This window comes from Aquarana catesbeiana, linkage group LG02 (genome assembly GCF_042186555.1).
Source record: "Aquarana catesbeiana isolate 2022-GZ linkage group LG02, ASM4218655v1, whole genome shotgun sequence".
Taxonomy (NCBI): Eukaryota; Metazoa; Chordata; class Amphibia; order Anura; family Ranidae; genus Aquarana; species Aquarana catesbeiana.
In genome coordinates this window covers 201,462,408-201,484,306 of record NC_133325.1, presented here as the reverse complement: position 1 = coordinate 201,484,306, position 21,899 = coordinate 201,462,408, and the positions used below count along the sequence as shown (strand labels likewise).

Below are 21,899 nucleotides of genomic sequence, written 5' to 3'. Positions count from 1 at the left end.
TTCAGCTGGTAGACTCTGCCCCCTTTCGAGAATTTGTGGAATGTGCGCTACCTCATTGGCAGGTTCCCAAAGGCCAATTTTTTTCTCAGAAGGCCATTCTGGCTTTTTACCGACATGTGGAAATCCAGTGTCTTGGCCTTGTTGGACAGGGTGGTCAGCGGTAAGGTGCATATTACTGCTGACTCATGGTCCAGCAGGCATGGACGGGGATGTTACCTTTCTTTCACGGCGCACTGGGTAACCCTGCTGGCAGCTGGGAAGGATGCAGGACAGGGTGCAGTATTGTTGGAGTTTGTTCCGCCACCATGCCTCCAAAATGCTGGTAGTGGTGATTCTGCCACACCTCTCTCCTCCACCCCCTCCTCCTCTTCTTCCTTTATAGCCTCTTCCTGTGCAGATTTGTCCTCGGAACCAGCGGAGCTCCGTAGGCGTTCTAGGGGCTACGCAAGCACTTAGGCAAAAAGATGTCATGTGGTGCTTGAGTTGGTCTGCTTAGGGGACAGGAGCCACACTGGGGCAGAGATTCTGGTAGCTCTGCTGGGGTAGGCTCAGAGGTGTTTGACGCCACGCCAGCTTCAGCCAGGAATGGTGGTTTGCGACAATGTCACCAACCTCCTCTCCGCCCTTCGACAGGGACATTTCACCCATGTTCCCTGTTTGGCTCACGTCCTTAATTTGGTGGTGCAGCAGTTCTTGTGCAGGTACTCGGGCTTACAGGATCTCCTGAGGCAGGCCAGGAAAGTCTGTGGGCATTTCCGCCGGTCATATAATGCCAGTGCTCAGCTAGCTGACCTCCAAAAGGAATGCAACCTGCCCAAGAACTGCCTCATCTGACATGCCCACCAGGTGGAGCTCAACGTTAGCAATGCTGCAGTGGCTGCACATGCAGCAGAGGACCATCAATGACTACCTGTGCGAGTATGGCACCAGGAGAGGGTCAGGGGAGCTTGGCTTTTTTTTACCACACCAGTGGCTCATGATCAAGGATGCATGCACTGTGCTGTCATGAGGAGGCCACGAGGATGGTGAGCAGTGACAGTGCATGCATCACTGATACTGTCCCTCTTGTCTAGCTGTTGGAGCACACGCTGCGTGGAATAATGGACAGGGCACTTGAGGCAGAACAGAGGGAGGAAGAGGAGGACTTCCTTACCTCTCAAGGCCCCCTTTATCCAGACAGTATTCCTGCAGGCCCGCCTATCACACAGAAAGAGGAGGAGGAGGATTGTGTCAGCAAGGAGATGGAGCCTGGCACTCCGCATCAGCAGCAGTCTTCAAGGGATCGTTTTCAGGCCCCAGAAACCCATGTACATGGCTGGCAGGAGGTGGCTGCGGATCAGGTCGTCCTTAGTGACCCAGAGGACTCTGGACCGAATGCCTCAGCAAATCTACACTGCATGGCCTCCCTGATCCTGCAAAGATTGCGAAAGGACACTCGGATTCGTGGTATCAAGGAGAGGGATCAGTACTGGCTGGAAACCCTTCTTGATCCACGTTACAAGGGTAAGGTGGCGGAACTTATCCAGCCATCGCAGAGGGAGCAAAAGATGAAACATCTTCGGGAGGCCTTGCAGAAAGGTTTGTGCAATGCGTTTCCAGAGCCTGGGAGGTTACAGTTTCCTGGTCCTCATGGACCACGTGTTGCTGAGGCTTCGGTCAGTCACAGAAGGAGCGGTGGAGAAGGTGGCTGTCTGACCGATGCGTTCAGACAATTTTTTAGTCCGCAGCCCCAAGGTCTGATCGGTTACAGCAACCATCGCCAGCGTCTGTTGTACATGGTGCAGAAATACCTAGGGGCAAGATCAGACTTGGAGACCTTTCCAAATGAAAATCCACTAGGTTACAGGGTCTTGAGGATGGATCACTGGCCAGAGCTTGCACAGTATAAAATTGAGCTACTGGCCTGTCGTGCATCCAGCGTTCTTTCGGAATGCACATTCAGTGCTGCTGGAGGCTTTGTAACTGATCACAGAGTGCGCCTGTCCGACTCGGTTGATCGGCTCACCTTCATAAAAATGAATCAGTCTTGGATCACCAGCTACCAAGCACCTGATGCTGATGTAAGTTTTTTATGAATGTGATATCCCTTGAAGACTGCCTATGCTGATGCTGATTGACTATCCTGTTATGCTGAGTGACTATCCTATTCCTCCTCAATGTTCATGTTGATAGCTTCTAAGAACATTTTTGGTTCTGGGCACCACCACCAGTGGCTAAGGCCCAATTTTTCTGCCCCTGTTTAACAGGGGCGTGAAGTTACAATTTTTGCTGTAATATTTTGCAGCAGGGCTCGTTCCTGCGCTCAACTAGAGTATATGAGGGGTTGCAGTGTTGTGGCACCACCACTACTGCCTAAGGCCCAATTTTTCTGCCCCTGTTTAACAGGGGCATGTAATTATAATTCTTGCTGTAATATTTAGCAGCAGGGCTCATTCCGGCGCTCAGCAAGAGTATCTGTGAGGGGTTGCAGTGTTGTGGCATCTCCACCAGTGGCTAAGGCCCAATTTTTCTGCCCCTGTTTAACAGGGACATGTAATTACAATTTTTGCTGTAATATTTTGCAGCAGGGCCCGTTCCTGCGCTCAACAAGTGTATCTGTGAGGGGTTGCAGTGTTGTGGCACCACCACCACTGCCTAGGGCCCAATTTTTCTGCCCCTGTTTAACAGTTGCGTGTAATTACAATTTTTGATCTAATATTTCACAGCAGCGCCTGTTCCTGCGCTCAACAAAAGGATCTGTGAGGCTTTACAGTGTTGTGCCACCACCACCACCGCCTAAAGCCCAGTTTTTCTGCCCCTGTTTAACAGGGGCATGTAATTACAGTTCTTGATATAATATTTCACAGCAGGGCCCGTTCCAGCGCCCAGCAAGAGTAACTGTGAGGGCTTACAGTGTTCTGGTACCACCAACACCTAAGACCCAATTTTCCGCAGAGTGTATAGGGCAGGCCGTATAGTATATACAGGCGGTCCCCTATTTTCAAAAATCCAACTTACAAACGACCCCTACTTACAAACGGAGGGAGACAACAGGAAGTGAGAGGAAATCTACCTCTAGGAAGGGAAATTGTCTCCTGTAAGAGTTAATATGGGAAACAGGCGTCTCCTCCACTGATTTATTACCAATCCTTGTTTCCCCTATGCCCCGTACACACGGTCGGATTTTCCGATGGAAAATGTCCGATCGGAGCGTGTTGTCGGAAATTCCGACCGTGTGTGGGCTCCATCGGACATTTTCCATCGGATTTTCCGACACACAAAGTTGGAGAGCAGGAGATAAAATTTTCCGACAACAAAATCCGTTGTCGGAAATTCCGATCGTGTGTACACAAATCCGACGGACAAAGTGCCACGCATGCTCAGAATAAATAAAGAGATGAAAGCTATTGGCCACTGCCCCGTTTATAGTCCCGACGTACGTGTTTTACGTCACCGCGTTCAGAACGATCGGATTTTCCGACAACTTTGTGCGACCGTGTGTAGACAAAACAAGTTTGAGCCAACATCCGTCGGAAAAAGTCCTAGGATTTTGTTGTCGGAATGTCCGAACAAAGTCCGACCGTGTGTACGGGGCATTAGAAACCCAAAATTTTCAAAATCCAACTTTTATTGGGACAGAAAGTGAGGTGAAATCTTCTGAACAGGGGCACAGACAGCAAAACAAATGTTACAGGGGTGATAACCCTTCCCTAGGTTTTCCAAAAAGCTTTAAAATAGATTTTTTGGCTGGAGCTACACTTACAAAATGTACCTGTTCCAAATTACAAACAGATTCTACATAAGAACAAACCTACAGTCCCTGTCTTATTTTCACCGCCTGCATACTGCTGTTCAGAGTATATATGTCCTGGGGGCCCAACGGCCTTTTCTTTTTTTAATTTGGGGGCGGGGTTCCCCTTAATATCCATACAAGACCCAAAGGGCCTGGTAATGGGCTAGGGGGGTACCCATGCCGTTTCTCTCACTGATTTTCATCCATATTGCCGGGACCCGACATTACATTAAAGCCTCAAGCAGTTTTAAATGACTTTTATTCCTTTAGAAATGTCATTTTGTGCAGGGATTGTTCTAAGCAAGGGAAACATGCGCCGCTTTACAGGCATACTATTGACACCCCCCCCCCCCCCCAGGTACGATATTTAAAGGAATATTTCACTTTTATTTTTTCACTTTAAGCCTCATTAAAATCACTGCTCCCGAAAAAACGTCCATTTTTTAAACTTTTTCCATTGATACATGTCCCCTGGGGCAGGACCCAGGTCCCCAAACCCTTTTTAGGACAATAACTTGCATATTAGCCTTTAAAATTAGCACTTTTGATTTCTCACGTTCGAGTCCCATAGACTTTAACGGTGTTCGAATGTTCGCGCACACTTTCGGTCCATTCGCATGTTCTGGATGCGAACCGAACCGGAGGGTGTTCGGCCCATCCCTACTTAAAAGGTCTAGGGCACACATATGCCAGTCCTTGTACACACAAAATAAGCTTTATTGACTGTGCCACAAGCAAAAGCTCCATGACATATGCTTTTCTACATAAGCAGCCTACCTTAATGAAGAACTTTAGGAGTATTTAGTACACTAATGCCCCGTACACGCGGTCGGACTTTGTTCGGACATTCCGACAACAAAATCCATGGATTTTTTCCTACGGATGTTGGCTCAAACTTGTCTTGCACACACACAGTCACACAAAGTTGTCGGAAAATCAGATCGTTCTAAACGCGGTGACGTAAAACACGTACGTCGGGACTATAAACGGGGCAGTGGCCAATAGCTTTCATCTCTTTATTTATTCTGAGCATGCGTGGCACTTTGTGCATCGGATTTGTGTACACAGAGATCGGAATTTGTTGTCGGAAAATTTTATATCCTGCTCTCAAACTGTGTGTCGGAAAATCCGATGGAAAATGTGTGATGGAGCCCACACACAGTCGGAATTTCCGACAACAAGGTCCTATCACACATTTTCGGTCGGAAAATCCGACCGTGTGTACGGGGCATTAGAGTGCATTGGTCAAGATTATGTCATATAAAGCCCAGCATACAGAGTGCAGTAGTTAGGAGTATGAAATGTACAACAGGATAACACAGAGTACAGGGCTCAGAAGTGCGTAACAGAGTACAGGAGTCAGGAATGAATAATGCACCGAGTGCAGGATTCAGAAGAGTGTGCCTTTACCCCCAAGCTAATATCCACCACAGTACATATTACCCCCATAGCCCTAAATGCCAGGCCCCCCCAGCCCACCCCCTTAGTACAGACACACCCCTTAGTCTAACCCCTCCTCAGTTTCCCCCCCAAGTGTAGACCCTCCTTAAGTACAGATTTCCCCCATCAGGGTAAGGGGAGGATCTCACCTTGGCTGTGTGATGTGACTGGCCTCCCCTTGGCTCTGAACTGCTGCTGTCAGGTGGGCAGAAGCGCCACTGCAGTTCTAAGGCTACTTTCACACTGAGGTGCTTTACAGGCGCTATAGCACTAAAAATAGCGCCTGTAAAGTGCCTCTCCTGTCACTCCAGTGTGAAAGCCCGAGGCCTTTCACACTGGAGCGGTGCGCTTGCGGGACGTTAAAAAAAAGTCCTGCAAGCAGCATCTTTGCAGCACTTTAGGAGGGGTGTATACACCCCTCTTAAAGTGCCATGCCCATAGAAATCAATAGGCAGCGCCGACGAAGCTTTTAACCCTTTATTCGGCCACTAGCGGGGTTAAAAGTGCCCTGCTAGCGGCCGAAAAGCGCCTCTAAAATGACAGTAAATCGCCGCTAAAACTAGCGGCGCTTTACCGCCGACGCCCCCGTGTGTGAAAGTGCCCTATTAGTATAGGTACTGTTGTGCCATACAGTACCCCTTGCACCCAGTGGCAGCACACCACTTAATATGTGAATCAGATTTCTTGTTAAAAATCAATAACTGACTAATGATTTTTTTTGGATGGATGGGCACAAATTGCTTGAGACACACTCCAAAATTTGGTGGAAGGATTTCCAAGAACAGTAGAGCCTGTTATAGCCCCAAACGGTGGGGCCAACTTTATTTTCTTTGGTTTTGAAATTAGTTGTTTAAAAAGTTTATCTATGTGTGAAGGTCAGGTGTCAACAAAAGAGGCCATATATATCATACTTCAGTAAGGCAAGCTGAGATCCAGGTGCAGGTGCCAGTGTGGAGGTGAACCAATCTCACACACAGAAGCAGTCTCCCTTCTGTATGTGAGTGTATCTGTGCCATTTTAGCCAGGCAGTGAAAATGCATGTCAGGGTCTGCTGCCTTCAACTTCCCTGTATTTGTAAAAAGCTTTGTTTCTAATTACCAGAGAGTTGGTAAGTTACAGACATGGACTTCCTGTTCCTGCTAGTTGGGTCAGAAACCCTGTTTAGAGGACTGTGATTTTATATAAAAGGCAGTTTCAAGGAAGCAGACACAGAACTGAACCTCATGACCTTACACACATAGATGCTGCTGTTTCACCAAGACCAGAAGCAAAGACCATTAGGCAAGTATTCCTATGTTCTAATAGTTTAACTGCAGCACCCCATAGCTTCTAAAGTGTGCTTCTAAATCCTTGTGACAGACTTATCTGTACTACCATTGTTATCACACATGCACAGTGCCAGATAGATAGGTCTATGCTACTGTATGTGTATAGTGACCACCTTCTAGTATATTAGTAGGTGAATCTGTTTATTGCAATATAGTTTGTTTACAGTTCCTGTTATTTTTGTTTATGCTGTTCCTTCTGGTCTGGGATTCTATAGTTAGTTTTAGTTTAGGGCACAATAGCCAGTATAGGCTAGAGCCAGGTTAGATATCCAATGGCCACTTCTGGTAGTTAGAGGTCTGGTTGCATGACAAATTGAAAACAACTAAGGACTAAGCCACAGGGTAGAAAGGCTGACTTGTTTTGCCACACCACGGTTTCTGCGGGTGAGAATCTGCATTCCAGGCTGGTTGGACAACAGTTGAAGTAACTCCCCATCAACCCCGATCTTGTCTTCAGGTCTCTGAAACAATGACAGATGCCACATTGCAATTATGCTCAGGGGCCCTAGAACTGAATTTTGCTGCAACATTCATCTGGAGGTATGTTTATTAATAACTTTATAAATCAGTGTATATGAGTACAATTCCCCCAGGACTCTTGGTGTTACCTTTGCTGATAATACCTGTTTGTACATTGGGTGTATACACTATTATTAACCTATTCTTATATTAAATCTTGTATTTTCATACTGGTGTGCTTCTATATACTTATGGTAAACAATATATGCTATTTGCAGTAGTTCCTCTGCTCCCAATTACTTTGGTTATGTTACTGATTAATTTCCCAGGATGGGAATCCCCTCTGTTCACAGAGGCCCTGTCCTGGGTGGAGGCACTGACAACTTTATTAGCAAAGGTTCTGGTTCTCTTATTTACCTACAGGTTTAATGCAAAATCCTGTTTGGGGAGGGCCATTTGTCACAACCCCACCCCAAAAGAGGGCTACACATGCAGAAAATGTAAAGCTGACAACAGCTCCTTTAAAGTGCCATATGTAATTGGATTGGGATAAAGGGGTTGTAAACCTCCATGTATTTTCACCTTAATGCATCCTATGCATTAAGGTGAAAAAACACCTGGCAGTGACCGGCCCCCCAGCCCCCCCCCCGGTTTATTTACCTGAGCCCTGGAACTTGACCCAGCGGGGATGCGCTGTCTCTCTGCCCAGGGTTCTCAGCTCTTGATTGGATAGATTGATAGCAGCGCAGCCATTGGCTCCTGCTGCTGTCAATCAAATCCAATGATGCAGGCGTCGGGGGCGGGGCCGAGTCATACATTTTGGCGGCTATGGACGCCGAATGCTGGACTCGGGAGCGCGCCCGCAAGGTAACCCCCTCACGAGAGTGCTTCTCCTAGGGGGTTATCTGATGTGGGGAGGAGCCGCGAGAGCCACCGGGGGCCCCCAGAAGACGAGGTTCGGGGTCACTCTGTGCAAAACGAGCTGCACAGTGGAGGTAAGTATGATATGTTTGTTCTTTAAAAAAAACAAAAAAAAACAAACGAACCCTTACAATCACTTTAATGCCTCCATGCATGGCCCAGGTAACAGCATTCTATATAAATACCTTTCTGCGCTGTTCTTCCTTCATCTCCTGCAGTTTTCTTTCTTCTTCCTCCTTCAGCTGTTGCTTGTAAGATCTGTAAGACTGCTTACTTGCCTGTAATGAGCATTACTTGGGTCAGAACACTGAAATACTAATGGACATGATTCTTGAAAGGTTTTGTGACTTAAGGGAAATTTTTAAAATTTTTTTTTAGTTTTAGATGGAATGTAGAGAGATTTGAATACCTGTCAGGTTTTTATTGCTGTCTGTGTGCCTCACCTTAGAGAAATTTTCTCTCATTTCTTGTTGTGGCTATGGGACAGCAACTCTCCCGCCACCAATAAAAGTGACCTGGCAGCAAAAGTGACCTGGCAGAAAACGTACGCCGCTGCTGCCATGACCCCGGTATTTAGGGTCAAAGTACTGACATACAGGTACGTTGTTTTGTGTGAAGTGGTTAAGGATTAGAGAAAATTCACTTAGCAACTGAATGTTAACTGATAAAAAGTGATTGTAAAGTCGGAAGGTTTTTTAATGCATTTTTTAAAAAGCCCTCTGTGTGAAGCAGCCCTCTCACCCCTCCTAATACTTACCTGAGCCCCATCTAGATCAAGCGATGTTGTAGGATTGTCTCGACTCCCCTCCTCATTGGCTGAGACAGTAGCGCCATTGGCTCCCGCTGCTGTCAACCAAAGTCAGTCAGCCAATGAGGAGAGAAAGGGGGCGGGCCGGGCAGCAGCCCTGTGTCTGAATGAACACAGGGAGCTGTGGCTCAGCTTGAGTGCCCCCATAGCAAGCTGCTTGCTGTGGGGGTACTCAACAGGAGGGAGGGTACAGGAGCACCGAAGAGGGACCCAAAAAGAGAATCCGGGCTGCTCTGTGCAAAACCACTGCACAGAGCAGGTAAGTATACCATGTAACCCCTTTGATTTTAGAACACATTTACATTAGTGTCTGGCCCTACCTGACAAGGTTCTGTCTTTTCCACCTGCTGTCTCCTGCTCTCTTCCTCTATTTTCTGGGGGGAAAAAATGACACACTTACAGTACTTACAAGTCATTTGCTGCACACAGATGTGATTTTTACTTTTTGCAAACAGGTAACAACCCCGCAAATATTCACTGGCTGTGCAGAGAGCCGAGAATAGCTGCAGCTGCTGGCGACCTGTCATTATAGTGAACGGGATAGGCAGCTGCACCTACCCGCTCTCATCCGCAGTGTAAACAAAATATTTCTGCTGCTACAATTCGCACTGGCCTTATTTGCCAGTGTAAGTGTAGCTTTAGGGTTAGGCTAAGGGCTAAAAGTTAAAGGAGAAGTACAGCCAAAGCTTCCTTTGCTGTACTTCCCCTTTGGATCACATAAGTGCAGTTCGTTCTGCACTCCTGTGACCCGTTTACTTCATAGAGCCGGTCCAGGCTCGGGCAAGATCACGACAATGTGTAGGTATAGCCAAAGCTTTTGAATAAAGCAGGTAAGGTAAAACCGCTATCAGTTTATTTTTTCCTGCCTGCGTCCGGTGGGGAAGATTTCCTTTAACTTTCTGTCCTAGAGAAATACCAGGAAGTGAGAAGTCATCTCTACAAAGAGATAGGAATTCCCTATTTTAGACAGTTGTTACTAGAACATCAGAAGAGTCATCCTCACCTCTTGTAACAGTGACAACTGTAAAATTTTGGATTTCAAATCACTCTCTCTGTGATAATGGCCACCAGGACAAATAGAGAAAGTGAATCTGCCTAATAGGAACACAAACTGCCATGGAAAAATGGCATAGGTTTTAATTCCATCCTAATCTATTCAAAATAAAAAAAATATAATGTACATGCTTTTTGCAGCTTCAATACAAATACAATAATAAGTTAAGAATGGCCATGGTTCCTATGGTAAACCTAATATGAATTTGAAAAATGTACATCTATATATTATGCCTTTCATCATATGACAGAGCACCACTGGTATGGTAAATGAAGAATGTATGTTTACGAAAAGCGGCATTACATGGAAATGCCATTCTGCAATGCTATTCCTTCATTTGTTGCAATTTTCTTTCTTCTTCCTTTAGTTGTCTGCAATATTTTTGGCTTTTATTAAACATTACTAGGGTCAGAACAGTGAATTAATCATTAGGCTGGAGACTGGCGAAAAGCTTTTTGAATAGCCCTTATGACTACGGTTTTCTGTAAATATGATCAAAATTTGAAGCAAACAGCATGTTGCATCAGGTTAGTTTTGTCTGACACTCTTTGACATAATGTTTGCCTTTTTCATGCTGTAGTATTTAAGAGCATTTAACATCATGGACTGAGAGGGCTAAAGTAATTGGGCCCGAACAGCATGGATATGTGGCCGCCCCCCGTACAGCTGTGTAATGTTTATAATTAAAAAAAAAAAAAAGTGTCATGGTCACTAAGAAAAACGATTTGAATGTCAGGCGGGAAAATCTGGGTCATGTGACATTGGAGAATATTGGGGAATTTCACATGACCACAGTGGAATGTTCCAGAGGGTAACATGACCAATGGGAACATTCTGAAAGGGGGGCTCATCTATATAAGGCGCCCCCCGCGGGAAATACCTCACAGTTAGTCAGAGTCAGCAACAAGCTAAGCTCAAAAGAGCTATAATACTAGAGCTGCCGCTGACCTGACCATGAAGACCCTCATGCGCCGGGTGTTGGAGCGGGCCAGGGACAGCGGGGGAGAAGAATGGCTGAGAAGGTGAGTGGAGCTGAGTGAAGAGGATGCTGAGCGGCGGGAATGGGCGCAAGGAGAATATGGACATGTAGCTGCAGAGGTGCCAAGCAGCATTAACAGGAGAGTCAGACCTGTGACTCCACCAGCAGAACCAGCGCTACCCGCCAATGCGGCCTCACCCCCCCCCCCTCAGTACAAGAACCCAGTATGGTGCCACCGGAAGAGGCAGCTACAAGTGCGGTGACAAGAAGAGCCAACCAAAGAGAGAAGAGGAGTAGGAGAACACTATCTCCATCGCCGCCCAGAACCAGAGGTAGGCGGGCTAATGTAACAGCATCCACTGGGATGGCTGAAGAGGCGGCGGTTTCCACACCGAGTGACATGCATAGAGATATGCCTAGTGTCAGTCTAGGAAGAATTAGCCTATAAATGATAATATTAATTATGCTAATGTATGGGCTAATGAATCCAGGAATAGAATTGATAATGTGCCCAATGTTAACAGCAATACTTCCTTTTCAGCGGTTAATGTGAATGCTAGTAATACTTTGCCAGCAGAACTGAGTATTACTAATTCTTCAGTTCCAGAATCATGTCTTAAAGAAATATTACCTTGCGAGATCTTGCCACTCGGATATCACCTTTCTGCTCAGGTTAAAGATAAGATATGGAAAGGGCAGTTAATTGAAATTTTGTCTTTACTGCCCTCGGCAAAAGAGTTTATCAACAGATCTGATAAAAAAATCAGAAGATAGGCCTGAGGAAGATGTGGCAAGGTCTTGGTGGTTTTGGTGGATTAGGCTGGTACCAGTACAACAAATCATTTAGACAAAAATTATCTATTTATCCATCATTAAAATGGGATAATAAGGATATAGGTTTATGGTTAAACCTCATAGTGCCTCAGAAACCGGTATACCCTACGACAGACCTCAGCCACAGTGTCCCCTTATAAAAGGGGTTACTGTTTTGCATGTAACGCGAACCAGTGCAAATGGGGGGGGGTCTTGCAAATACAAACATGAGTGCTCACACTGCTCAGGCCCCCACCCCTTACTCAAATGTTTCAAAAGGAATGTCACTATACACGGTCAAGGGGATAACCATGCAAAAGGCTCGAACACCAGTGAACCTACCAAACATGCAGCAATGGTTGGAAATTTATCCAGACCAGGAGACAAGTTTTTAATTAAAGGTTTCTCCAGCGGTTTTCCTTTGCCAGTTTTTAAGGGATGCAAATTGGTTGATAATTAAGTCGGTCTCACAATTTTCCCAAATTGTCAAGGAGAAGCTAGATAAGGAAATTAAGGAGGGCAGAATAGCAGGACCATTTAGTTACCCCCCATTTAAACATTCTAGAATATCTCCCTTGGGAATTATCCCTAAGAAAGATCCCAACTCATTTTGATTAATACATAATTTTTCCTTTCCGATAGGTTCATCACTAAATGATGAGATAAACGAGGAGCTGTCTCACATCTGTCTCACACTGTACTTTTGAAGATGCAGTCCATCATATCAGGAAGTTTGGGAAAGCTGCACTACTCGCTAAAGCGGACATTAAAGCAGCATTTAGATTCTGCTTCTGATTAGTCCAGCTTTTTATAATTCCCTCGGCATGTTATTTGAAGATACATTTTACTACGACATGTGCCTCCCTATGGGATGTTCTATATCATGTGCGTATTTTGAGAAATTTGCATAATTTCTTCAATGGGTGGTTTCATTTGAATCTGGTCATGATGGTATATTGCACTACCTTGATGACTTCCTATTTATTGGCCCACTCTCCTATTTGTTTATTTATGCTGTAATTGTTTGGTATGATCACAAAAATATACCTAACAGTTGGTCAGAGTCAGCAACAAGTCCCCCCCCATTCTCGCAGGCACGATTATGTGGTTCGTTATTACATTTAGGCCCCTTTCACACTGGGGCGGTGGGGGCGTCTGCGGTAAAACAGCGCTATTTTTAGCGCTGCTTTACTGTCGTTTTAGCGGCGGTATTCAACCGCTAGCGGTGCGGTTTTAACCCCCCGCTGGCGGCCGAAAAAGGGTTAAAACCGATCGCATAGCTCCGCTATATCCACGGTATAGCCACGCTGCCCCATTGATTTCAATGGGCAGGAGCGGTGAAGGAGCGGCTGAATTCACCGCTCCTTCACCGCTCCAAAGATGCTGTTTGCAGGAGTTTTTTCTCTCTCCTACCAGCGCACCGCTTCAGTGTGAAAGCCCTCGGGCTTTTACACTGAAGAAACAGCAGCGGCAGTTTAAGGTCGGTTTGCAGGCGCTATTTTTAGCGCAATAACGCCTGCAAACCGCCCCAGTGTGAAAGGGCTCTTAGAGGGGGGACATGTTTTATTGATATGTGGTATTGCTCGAGTCCTGGAGACTGAGCTGTTTATATTTATTATTTACAAGTGAGAATTTTATGTATTAATAAAATTAATGAATGGATTTATGTTATTTACAATTTACACCAATAAACGTGCTGCGGCCAATCATACACCAAGTTACGTCATTGAGTTTCTTTTTTTATTAGAATGCTAAATTTTGGTATTCAGGGAGGGAGAGGTGCGACCTACATTTCCATGTACTTTATAAATCATACAGTTTCTGTGTAATGATATGTGGAAGTCAAGGGCCAGAGCATGTGAGAAATGTTTTATTGTAGAAGATATATAAATATTCTGCGCTTGCCCAAACTATACAAAACAAGTCTAATGATAAAGTCAAGTCTAAATGAAATATAATATCAACGATGCTGCTACTTATGTATGCCCGAATAAACTACTAACTATATACATACAGTTTATATAAAATTTCAAAATTTCATTTTGTCTGTGGAATGTGACACTTTATATAGATTTTATCATCACAGTAATCAAAGGACTCTATATACAGTTTTTGCAATACATATATTTTTTGTCAATTTATCACGGTTTATTAATATATTTTTTCTTATTATTGTAATGTTGGCACTTTAAAATTATTATTGGAATTAGTATTAGGAGATAGCGCAGCATAGTAATTTTTAGTGTATATTGTTTTCACACGACCTTATGAGACGTGATCAGTGCTAGCAGCTGTCGATCATTATTACACGCCAATTTTATTTTGATATATATTTTTACTTTCACAACAGGTAGCTCGCAAGATCCTCATAGTTTGTTTCCTTTAATGTTGCTGTATGCCTCTTGGCAGCCCCCCTGACCAGTTTTCTTCTCGACTTTTCATCAATTTTGGAGGGAAGTCAAGTTCTTGGTAATGTCACTGTTGTGCCATATTTTCTCTACTTGATGATGACTGTCTTCACTGTGTTCCATGGTATATCTAATGCCTTGGAAATTCTTTTGTACCCTTCTCCTGACTGATACCTTTTAACAATGAGATCCCTCTGATGCTTTGGAAGCTCTCTTTGCTGTGGGATGCGACTACGAAAAGGTCAGGAAAGACCTACTAGAACAGCTGAACTTTATTTGGGGTTATTTAAAGGCACTTTAAATAATGGCAGGTGTGTACTGACTCCTATTTATCATGAGTTTGAATGTGATTGCTTCATTCTGAACACAGCTACATCCCCAGTTATAAGAGGGTGTGCACACTTATGCAACCACAATACTTTATTTTTTTATTTTTACTCCACCCCCAAAAGGTTTTAGTTTGTTTTTCAACTGGGTTGTACAGTTTATAGGTCACATTAAAAGGGTGGAAAAAGTTCTGAAATGATTTATCTTTGTCTAATTTTTTTACATAAGAGAAACCTGACATTTTAAAAAGGGGTGTGTAGACTTTTTATATTCACTGTATATATATATATATATATATATATATATATATATATATATATATATATATATATATATATAATATAAATAAGTGTGCAACTTTTTGTCATATACTCATAAATGATCCAAATATCAAACAATAAAGGTGGAAAATTCAAAGATGAAAATTTTATAAACACATCCAGTCCACAGTGAAAAATGAAAAAATCCAGTTATTTGTGCTCTATAAATGAACAGTGATTCACAAAAGAGGTGCTTCAGCAAGGTGCATTCCCAACATGAACACACGCTACTTACCAGAAGGACTGGATCTCAAGTTCCACTCATTAGCTTCTTTAAGGGCGCTCCCTCTGTGTAAGGTTACTGCTCCACTTGATACAATTTATCTTGTGTGTCCACTGGATCCATACAAAGCATACTGCTGTAGATTCTCTCATACATGTACTGTATATACATATATATGCTTTGTGCACTGATCCAAATCATTTGGTGGAGGGGGAATGTGATGTGGGGTCGTTTTTCAGGGGTTGGGCTTGGCCACTTAGTTCCAGTGAAGAGAACTTTCATGCCTCGTACACGATTGGACTTTTCGACAACAAAACTGTGGAATTTTGTCCGAAGGGCGTTGGCCCAAACTTGTCTTGCATACACGCGGTCACACAATTGTTGGCCAACAATTACGAACGTAGTGACGTACTACGTCGTTTTTCAGCTCTTTTGCGCCACCCTTTGGGCTCCTACTGCTAATTTCATGTTAGTAGAAGTTTAGCGAGTGTTGATTCACGCTTTTCAGTTTGCACTTTTCAGTTCGTTTCTGACTGGCCATTCGTCAACCAGACATGTTGCGGAATCAGAGGAGACTAAATAAACATGTGTGACAGTGTCCAATGGTCCTGTGCAAAAAATCAAATCCAATAATCCAGTGCAAATTTTCAAAACAGTATACATAACAATATATGTGCAATATATGTGCAAAACAAATAAAATGGCTGTTAGTAAATAATCTGTCTGAGTTAATTAATAACAGATGGATGGTTCATTCAGTCCCAGATGATCACAATCAAAATCAGAGGCTATCAAAATGACTAGGATAGTAGTCAGTTAGTCCATAAAAGAGGAAAAGAAGAAAAAGTGCAAACGTGCAAAAAGTGCATTCAATCAGTATCTTCGGTGAATAATCTTAATCAAGCGCCTCTTACAACACTTCCGGGTCTCGCAGCGTCCGATTACTTCCTAGGGAGGCCCCCCAGTCGCATTAACCTTAAAGCCATATACCATCTGTATGGAGGTAAGAGTGTAGAGAGCACTGTGTGGTACACACGAAGATCCCACATTGGAGATTGTTCACTGAAGATACCGATTGAATGCACTTTATGCACGTTTGCACTTTTTCTTCTTTTCCTCTTTTATGGACTAACTGACTACTATCCTAGTCATTTTGATAGCCTCTGACTTTGATTGTGATCATCTGGGACTGAATGAACCATCCAACTGTTATTGAATAACTCAGACAGATTATTCAGTAACAGCCATTTTATTTGTTTTGCACAGTATAGTGTTATGTGCACTGTTTTGAAAGTTTGCACTGGATTATTGGATTTGATTTTTTGCACAGGACCATTGGACACTGTCACACATATTTATTTAGTCACTTTATTATATTGTTTACTAGTATCATTTGCACAGTGATTATATTGTTTATTAGCATCATTTGCACAGTGATTATACAGTATTTGCACAGTGATTATATTCATACCTCATGATTGTTATACAGTTTAGTTTAATTAGTTGCGCTGATCACTTTTTATATATTTTTCTTTATTATGAGTGCACCATATACACTTTAGATCTAGCTGCAATCTTTAGATATACTATTGTCCATTTAATAGATTCACTTTGATAGCACGAGGGACTACACTTTATACTCATTGCTTTGACATTATTTTTTTGGTTGAATAATGATTTGTTTTGGTATATTTTCTATATTTTTGGATGCATAGAATGCACTTTTTGGTTAAGTTCTATTGGCAGATAGCATGTCTAATTTTATTTGTTTTCTTTTTTTAATGCACAATAAAAAAATTGTGTAGAATAAGGCCCCTTTCACACGATCGGACAGTTCAGGTCCGCCTGTCAGTTTTGACGGCGGACCTGAACGGGCGATCCATGTTAGCCTATGGAGCGTCGGATGTCAGCGGAGACATGTCCGCTGAAATCTGACCCCGTCTGATCCGCTAAAAGCAGATGGATGGCTCTACGTCCAGATCCGTCGCTGGCGGATCAGATCGGGTGAGATCTGATGAAAACGGACACGCTGTCCGTTTTCGTCCGATCCCTCCATAGGCGGCAGCGGCGCCTGACAAGCCCCTCCCCGCTCAGTGAGCAGAGAGGGACCTGTCATCCGCCGGCTCAGCGGAGATCAACGGACAGATCTCCCGCTGAGCCGGCGGACTGAGGCGGGCTCCGTAGAAACGGAGTCCGCCTCATGTGAAAGGGGCCTAATACTTGGCTATGTGTTTTACTTCAAATGACAGTCTGGGAGTAGGCAGTTACATTTTAAAAATACAATGTAAAATTGACAAGGGGACACCAACATAGTTGTATCTTTGATCTTTAAAACTACGGGATAATGGTGTTGTGGTAACATGCCCAAATAAAAAAAAAAGCATAATAATATTATTCTTGATATCACTAAAAAAAAAAAGCCTTTGAAAATTTGTTTGCAATAACTCCATCAGTATCACCAGCAAAGCAGCTTCATTATTATCCCATTAAAGAAGAAGAGAATTGTGCGCTGCATTTGGAGATTTCATAATTTGCCACGTCACGAATGTTAATTCTCCATTAGGAATGCTAGTTTACAAGACCGACCGCTTCTGGCTCGTCCTTGCTTCCGAGCATGCGTGTTTGTACTTTGGACTTTTGTCCGAAGGACTTGTGTACACACGCTCGGAAAATCCGACAACACACATTTGTTGGCAGAAAATTTGAAGACATGCTAGCCAACATTTGTTGGCGGAAAGTCCGACAACAATTGTCTGACAGCTTGACATCGAACATTTCCCGTCTGAAAATCCGATCGTGTGTACGAGGCTTTAAGGTGTCAGCATTCCAAGACATTTTGCACAATTTCATGCTCCTAACTTTGTGGCAACAGTTTTGGGATGACCCCTTTTTGTTCCAACATGACCGCGCACCAGTGCACAAAGCAAGGCCCATAAAGACATAGATGAGTGAGTTTGGGGTGGAGGAGCTTGACTGGCCTGCACAGAGTCCCGAACTCAACCCGATAGAACAACCAGGTCTTCTCGTCCAACATCAGTACCTGACCTCACAAATGCTCCTAAACCTTGTAGACAGCCTTCCCAGAAGAGCTAAAGCTGTTACAGCTGCAAAGGGTGGGCCAACTCAATATTGAACCCTACGGACTAAGACTGGGATGCCATTAAAGTTCATGTGCGTGTAAAGGCAGGGGTCCCAAAACGTTTGGTAATATAGTGTATATAACATATATAATCATCAGATCTGTTTTAAAGCATGTCATACATTATAAAATGTTATTGTTCAATTTCCTTTAGATTTACCTTCAACTATGTAGTGCAAGGGCTTGCCTGATTGCATAAAAATTGAAAGTATTTAGGTTTGACCTAAAATTTTATGGTTTTGGTAAATCCAATGGAACATTGCACAAGAAAATGACTGTATATAATGTATGGCCATCCTAAGAGACTGGTGGGCCCAGGGCAATCTTTTCTTTCCCCAACACAAATCATCATTGTAATGCCGCGTACACACGGTCGGACTTTTCGGCTACAAAAGTCCGAAAGCCCGTCCGACAGACTTTTGACAGATTTTTGGCTGGACTTGCGGCGGACTTTCTAACGAACGGACTTAACTACATACGATCACACAAAAGTCCGACGGATTTGTACGTGATGACGTACACCGGACTAAAATAAGGAAGTTGATAGCCAGTAGCCAATAGCTGCCCTAGTGTCGGTTTTTGTCCGTCGGACTAGCATACAGACGAGCGGATTTCTGGGTCCGGCGGAGTTACGACGTAAAGATTTGAAGCAAGTTCCAAATCTAAAGTCCCTCAGATTTGCGACTGGAAAAGGTCCGGTGGAGCCGGATTTGGTCCGTCGGCGTCCGTCGGACCAGTCCGGTCGAAAAGTCCGACCGTGTGTACGCGGCATAATTTCAACCAGTTGAGGATTTCGAACTTAAGACCTATGGTCTAAAAAACAAAGCTACCCCCTCTTCCCCTCTATTAGTGGAAATCACTTGCTAATAGTCTCCAAGCGTCAATTATGTAAATCCATTGTAAGAATGCTTCAGAATGATTCATTGTGTTTACTATTTCATTCATATGTATATCAAAGGTGTGACCTGCCATCTGCATATAACATTAGGTAAAGAAACCATACAAATAAAAATTAACTAACTAAATAAAATGTTTTCCTTTATCGTGTTCTTCTATGCCTTTCCCAATTTTATTTTATAGGCAAGCTGTGCTCAATGACAACTATGGACTAATAAGATATGTATACCTCCTGCACTGCTTGCTAAGGTGAAGAAATGCAGATCCCTGTGGAAAGTGTTTGTCCTCTGGCTGATGCTTGGACAGGGATGATAAGTAGCTCCATAATAAACAATGCTGCTTATATTTGCCATCGCTGAATTTCTTCAATGATGCCCAAGTATGACCCATAATTGCCATTTTGTTCACCACAAGCAACTACCTTTGTACATTGTATCATTCTCAACCGATGGAAGATCATTTCTGATTTGTTGCTTTAGTTTACACCCCATCTCTACATTTACACTTATACAGTAAAAAGCCTGTAAACAGCTACACTTGTCAGCGTGGTTCAGCACACATGGCTCTCAGCAGTCAGGACGGGCTGTTCATAGCTGCAGGGTACAGACAGGGACGCGTTCATGGTTAACAACCGCAAAGGGAAGTGAAGTTTCAAAAGCTGTGCATGCGTTCCACCGCTACCAGGTTTGCTAATCTGACAGAACACCTGCAGTCACCAGCAGCGGACATCTTACTCCACCCAGCTACGTCTTGAATTTCAGAGTAGTTTTAGCAATAAAGTGAGCGTATATAAATAAATATAGTATATTGATATCTGCAATGCTGTTTTGATGTTACATTTGGAAAGAAGCTGGACACCAGCAATAGGAAAGTAGCAGAGGCCATGTTGGTACACCCCACACTGCTCAGCGCTAAACCTTTAGGCTTTCAAAATGAAACATCGAAACAGCATCACAGATGTCAATATACTATATTTATATACACTCACTTTATTGTTAAAATTACTCAGAAATTCAAGTCATAGCTGGCTGTAGTAAGATGTCCGATGCCGCTGTTCTGTCAGATTAGCGAACCCGTGGAATGCATGCGCAGCTGAGTGAACGTCACGTCCGTTTGCTGATCTGATGGGTTTGCTAATCTGCTAAAACCCCGGAGGCGACTCTCTGCTCGCTTGCACCAGGAACTGATGGTCACGTTGCTATAATCTTAGTTATATGGACTATAAACTGAAGGACTTATGAATAAATGGTTGCGGAACAAATCATTTGAGTTTCCATTATTTCTTATGGGGAAATTTGCTTTGATATGTGCTTTGGATTACAAGCATGTTTCTGGAACGAATTATGCTCGCAATCCAAGGTTTTACTGTATATATATAATGTTTTATTGTAGCTACAGTAGAAATATAACAAATTAAAACTGCTATAGTTCCCATGATACTAGTAAACTATATATGACTTCCATCACACAACAGAGAGTCATAGGAATAGTAAATGATGAATAGAGAGAATGCCTGTATACACGTTTACAGAAAATAGCATTATATAGATACCTTTCTACAATGTTCTTCCTCCATTTGTTGCCATTTTCTTTCTTTTTCCTCCGTTAGCTGTTTGTAAAATTGCTGACTTGCCTGTAATAAACATTACATGGGTCAGTACACTAAAATAATAAGAGATGTGTGGAGGAGCATCAGATTTTGTGTATATATCCACATAATCAGAAACAAACAGCATGTTGTACCAAGTTAGTGTGGTGTAGAGTTCTTTTAACGTATTGATCTTTTTCCCATTGAATAGTATTAAACATTATATACTGAAATTTCTGTTTAATACGCGTTTCTGCTGTTCCATGATCAGGGATTACAAACATGTACTTTACATGGACTAATGGTAAACGCCAGTTAACTTACCAATATATTTAGATTTTGGAAGGAGAAAATGGAGCATTTTAAAATAACCTATGAAAACCCAAGAGGAGGACACAATCTCTGTACTGATAATTTCTGGGCACAGCTGAACCCAAATCCTGCAAGTCCACAGTGCTAACGCAGTTTACTGTATAAAGTGTGAACACGCATTTCCAGTAAGGTTAGGCCATATCTGCAAAGGTTGTGGCTTTTCATCTCTTGCCTCCTCTCTTTCCTCATTTTTCTGAGGATTAGAAAAACTGCCAACACTTTACTGTTGCATGGGTAACCTATACAACAGAGATACAGTATATACTTTATATTGTACTAAAATATTTAGCTAACACATGTTACTCCATGTTACCATTTTATATAATCTAGTTTTCTTGTTTATGTCATTTATGTAGTGCACACATTTCCCTCATTTGTACATCATTTTGTAAGGCTCACATGGATTGTTTTAAAATGACTAGTTGGTGTGTTGTATAGGCATAGGAAAGTTCCTGTCAAACCCATCCACATTAAGCCCTGGTTCACACCAGTGCGGTTTTAGAGTCGCACTGAAATCTCACAGAAATAGTGGAGGAAACATTTTCAAAGCCGCTGTAACTTGAGTCGCAGTAATTTGAACGGTTCCATTGCCGCGAATGGGGTGCGACTTGTCATGCAAGTGCGTTTTGAAAATTCCTGCATGCTGCGTCTTTGGTGCGGTTTTCAAAACTGCACCAAAAACGCAGCTTTCCATTGAAATGAATGGAAATCGTGGCATAATCATGCCAAAATCATGGTAAAAGTGCAACGCGATTTGTGCAGGCAACCCAAAAATGCACCAGAAACGCACAGGAAACACATCTGAAACACAGCAAAATCGCTGTGTTTACTACAGAGCAGTGTGAAAGAGCCCTAAAATGACACTATGTATTTAGTTGGATTATACATTGATTCTTTCAGTGCCTGCTGAAACGTCCTGTCTTCATCCCACTTCAGTGACATGCAAGAGAAGGTATTCAATATACAATAAAATGCACATAGTATATTATATTACAAGGGCGTTCAAGTCAAACTAGGGCTTTTAATTTTTCCAGTATAAAAGGGGATGCTA

At 43.1% G+C, this 21,899-nt stretch overlaps 1 protein-coding gene across 5 annotated transcripts in view; it reads right to left on the bottom strand.

The window, feature by feature from the left end:
• EPSTI1 (epithelial stromal interaction 1) overlaps positions 1-21,899 on the bottom strand; it is a 157,592-nt gene that overhangs the window by 11,077 nt on the left and 124,616 nt on the right. The window contains exons 11-14 of one of the 5 annotated variants that reach the window (XM_073614191.1): positions 20,441-20,521; positions 9,049-9,102; positions 8,106-8,198; positions 6,849-7,001 (exon numbers count right to left, since the gene is read on the bottom strand). In XM_073614191.1, coding sequence (XP_073470292.1) covers positions 6,864-7,001; positions 8,106-8,198; positions 9,049-9,102; positions 20,441-20,521 — 366 coding nt within the window. In that variant the 3' untranslated portion in view covers positions 6,849-6,863. Of the gene's footprint in view, positions 1-6,848; positions 7,002-8,105; positions 8,199-9,048; positions 9,103-20,440; positions 20,522-21,899 lie in introns of those variants that run through there. The other 4 variants (XM_073614190.1, XM_073614193.1, XM_073614192.1 and 1 more) reach the window with 4 other exon arrangements.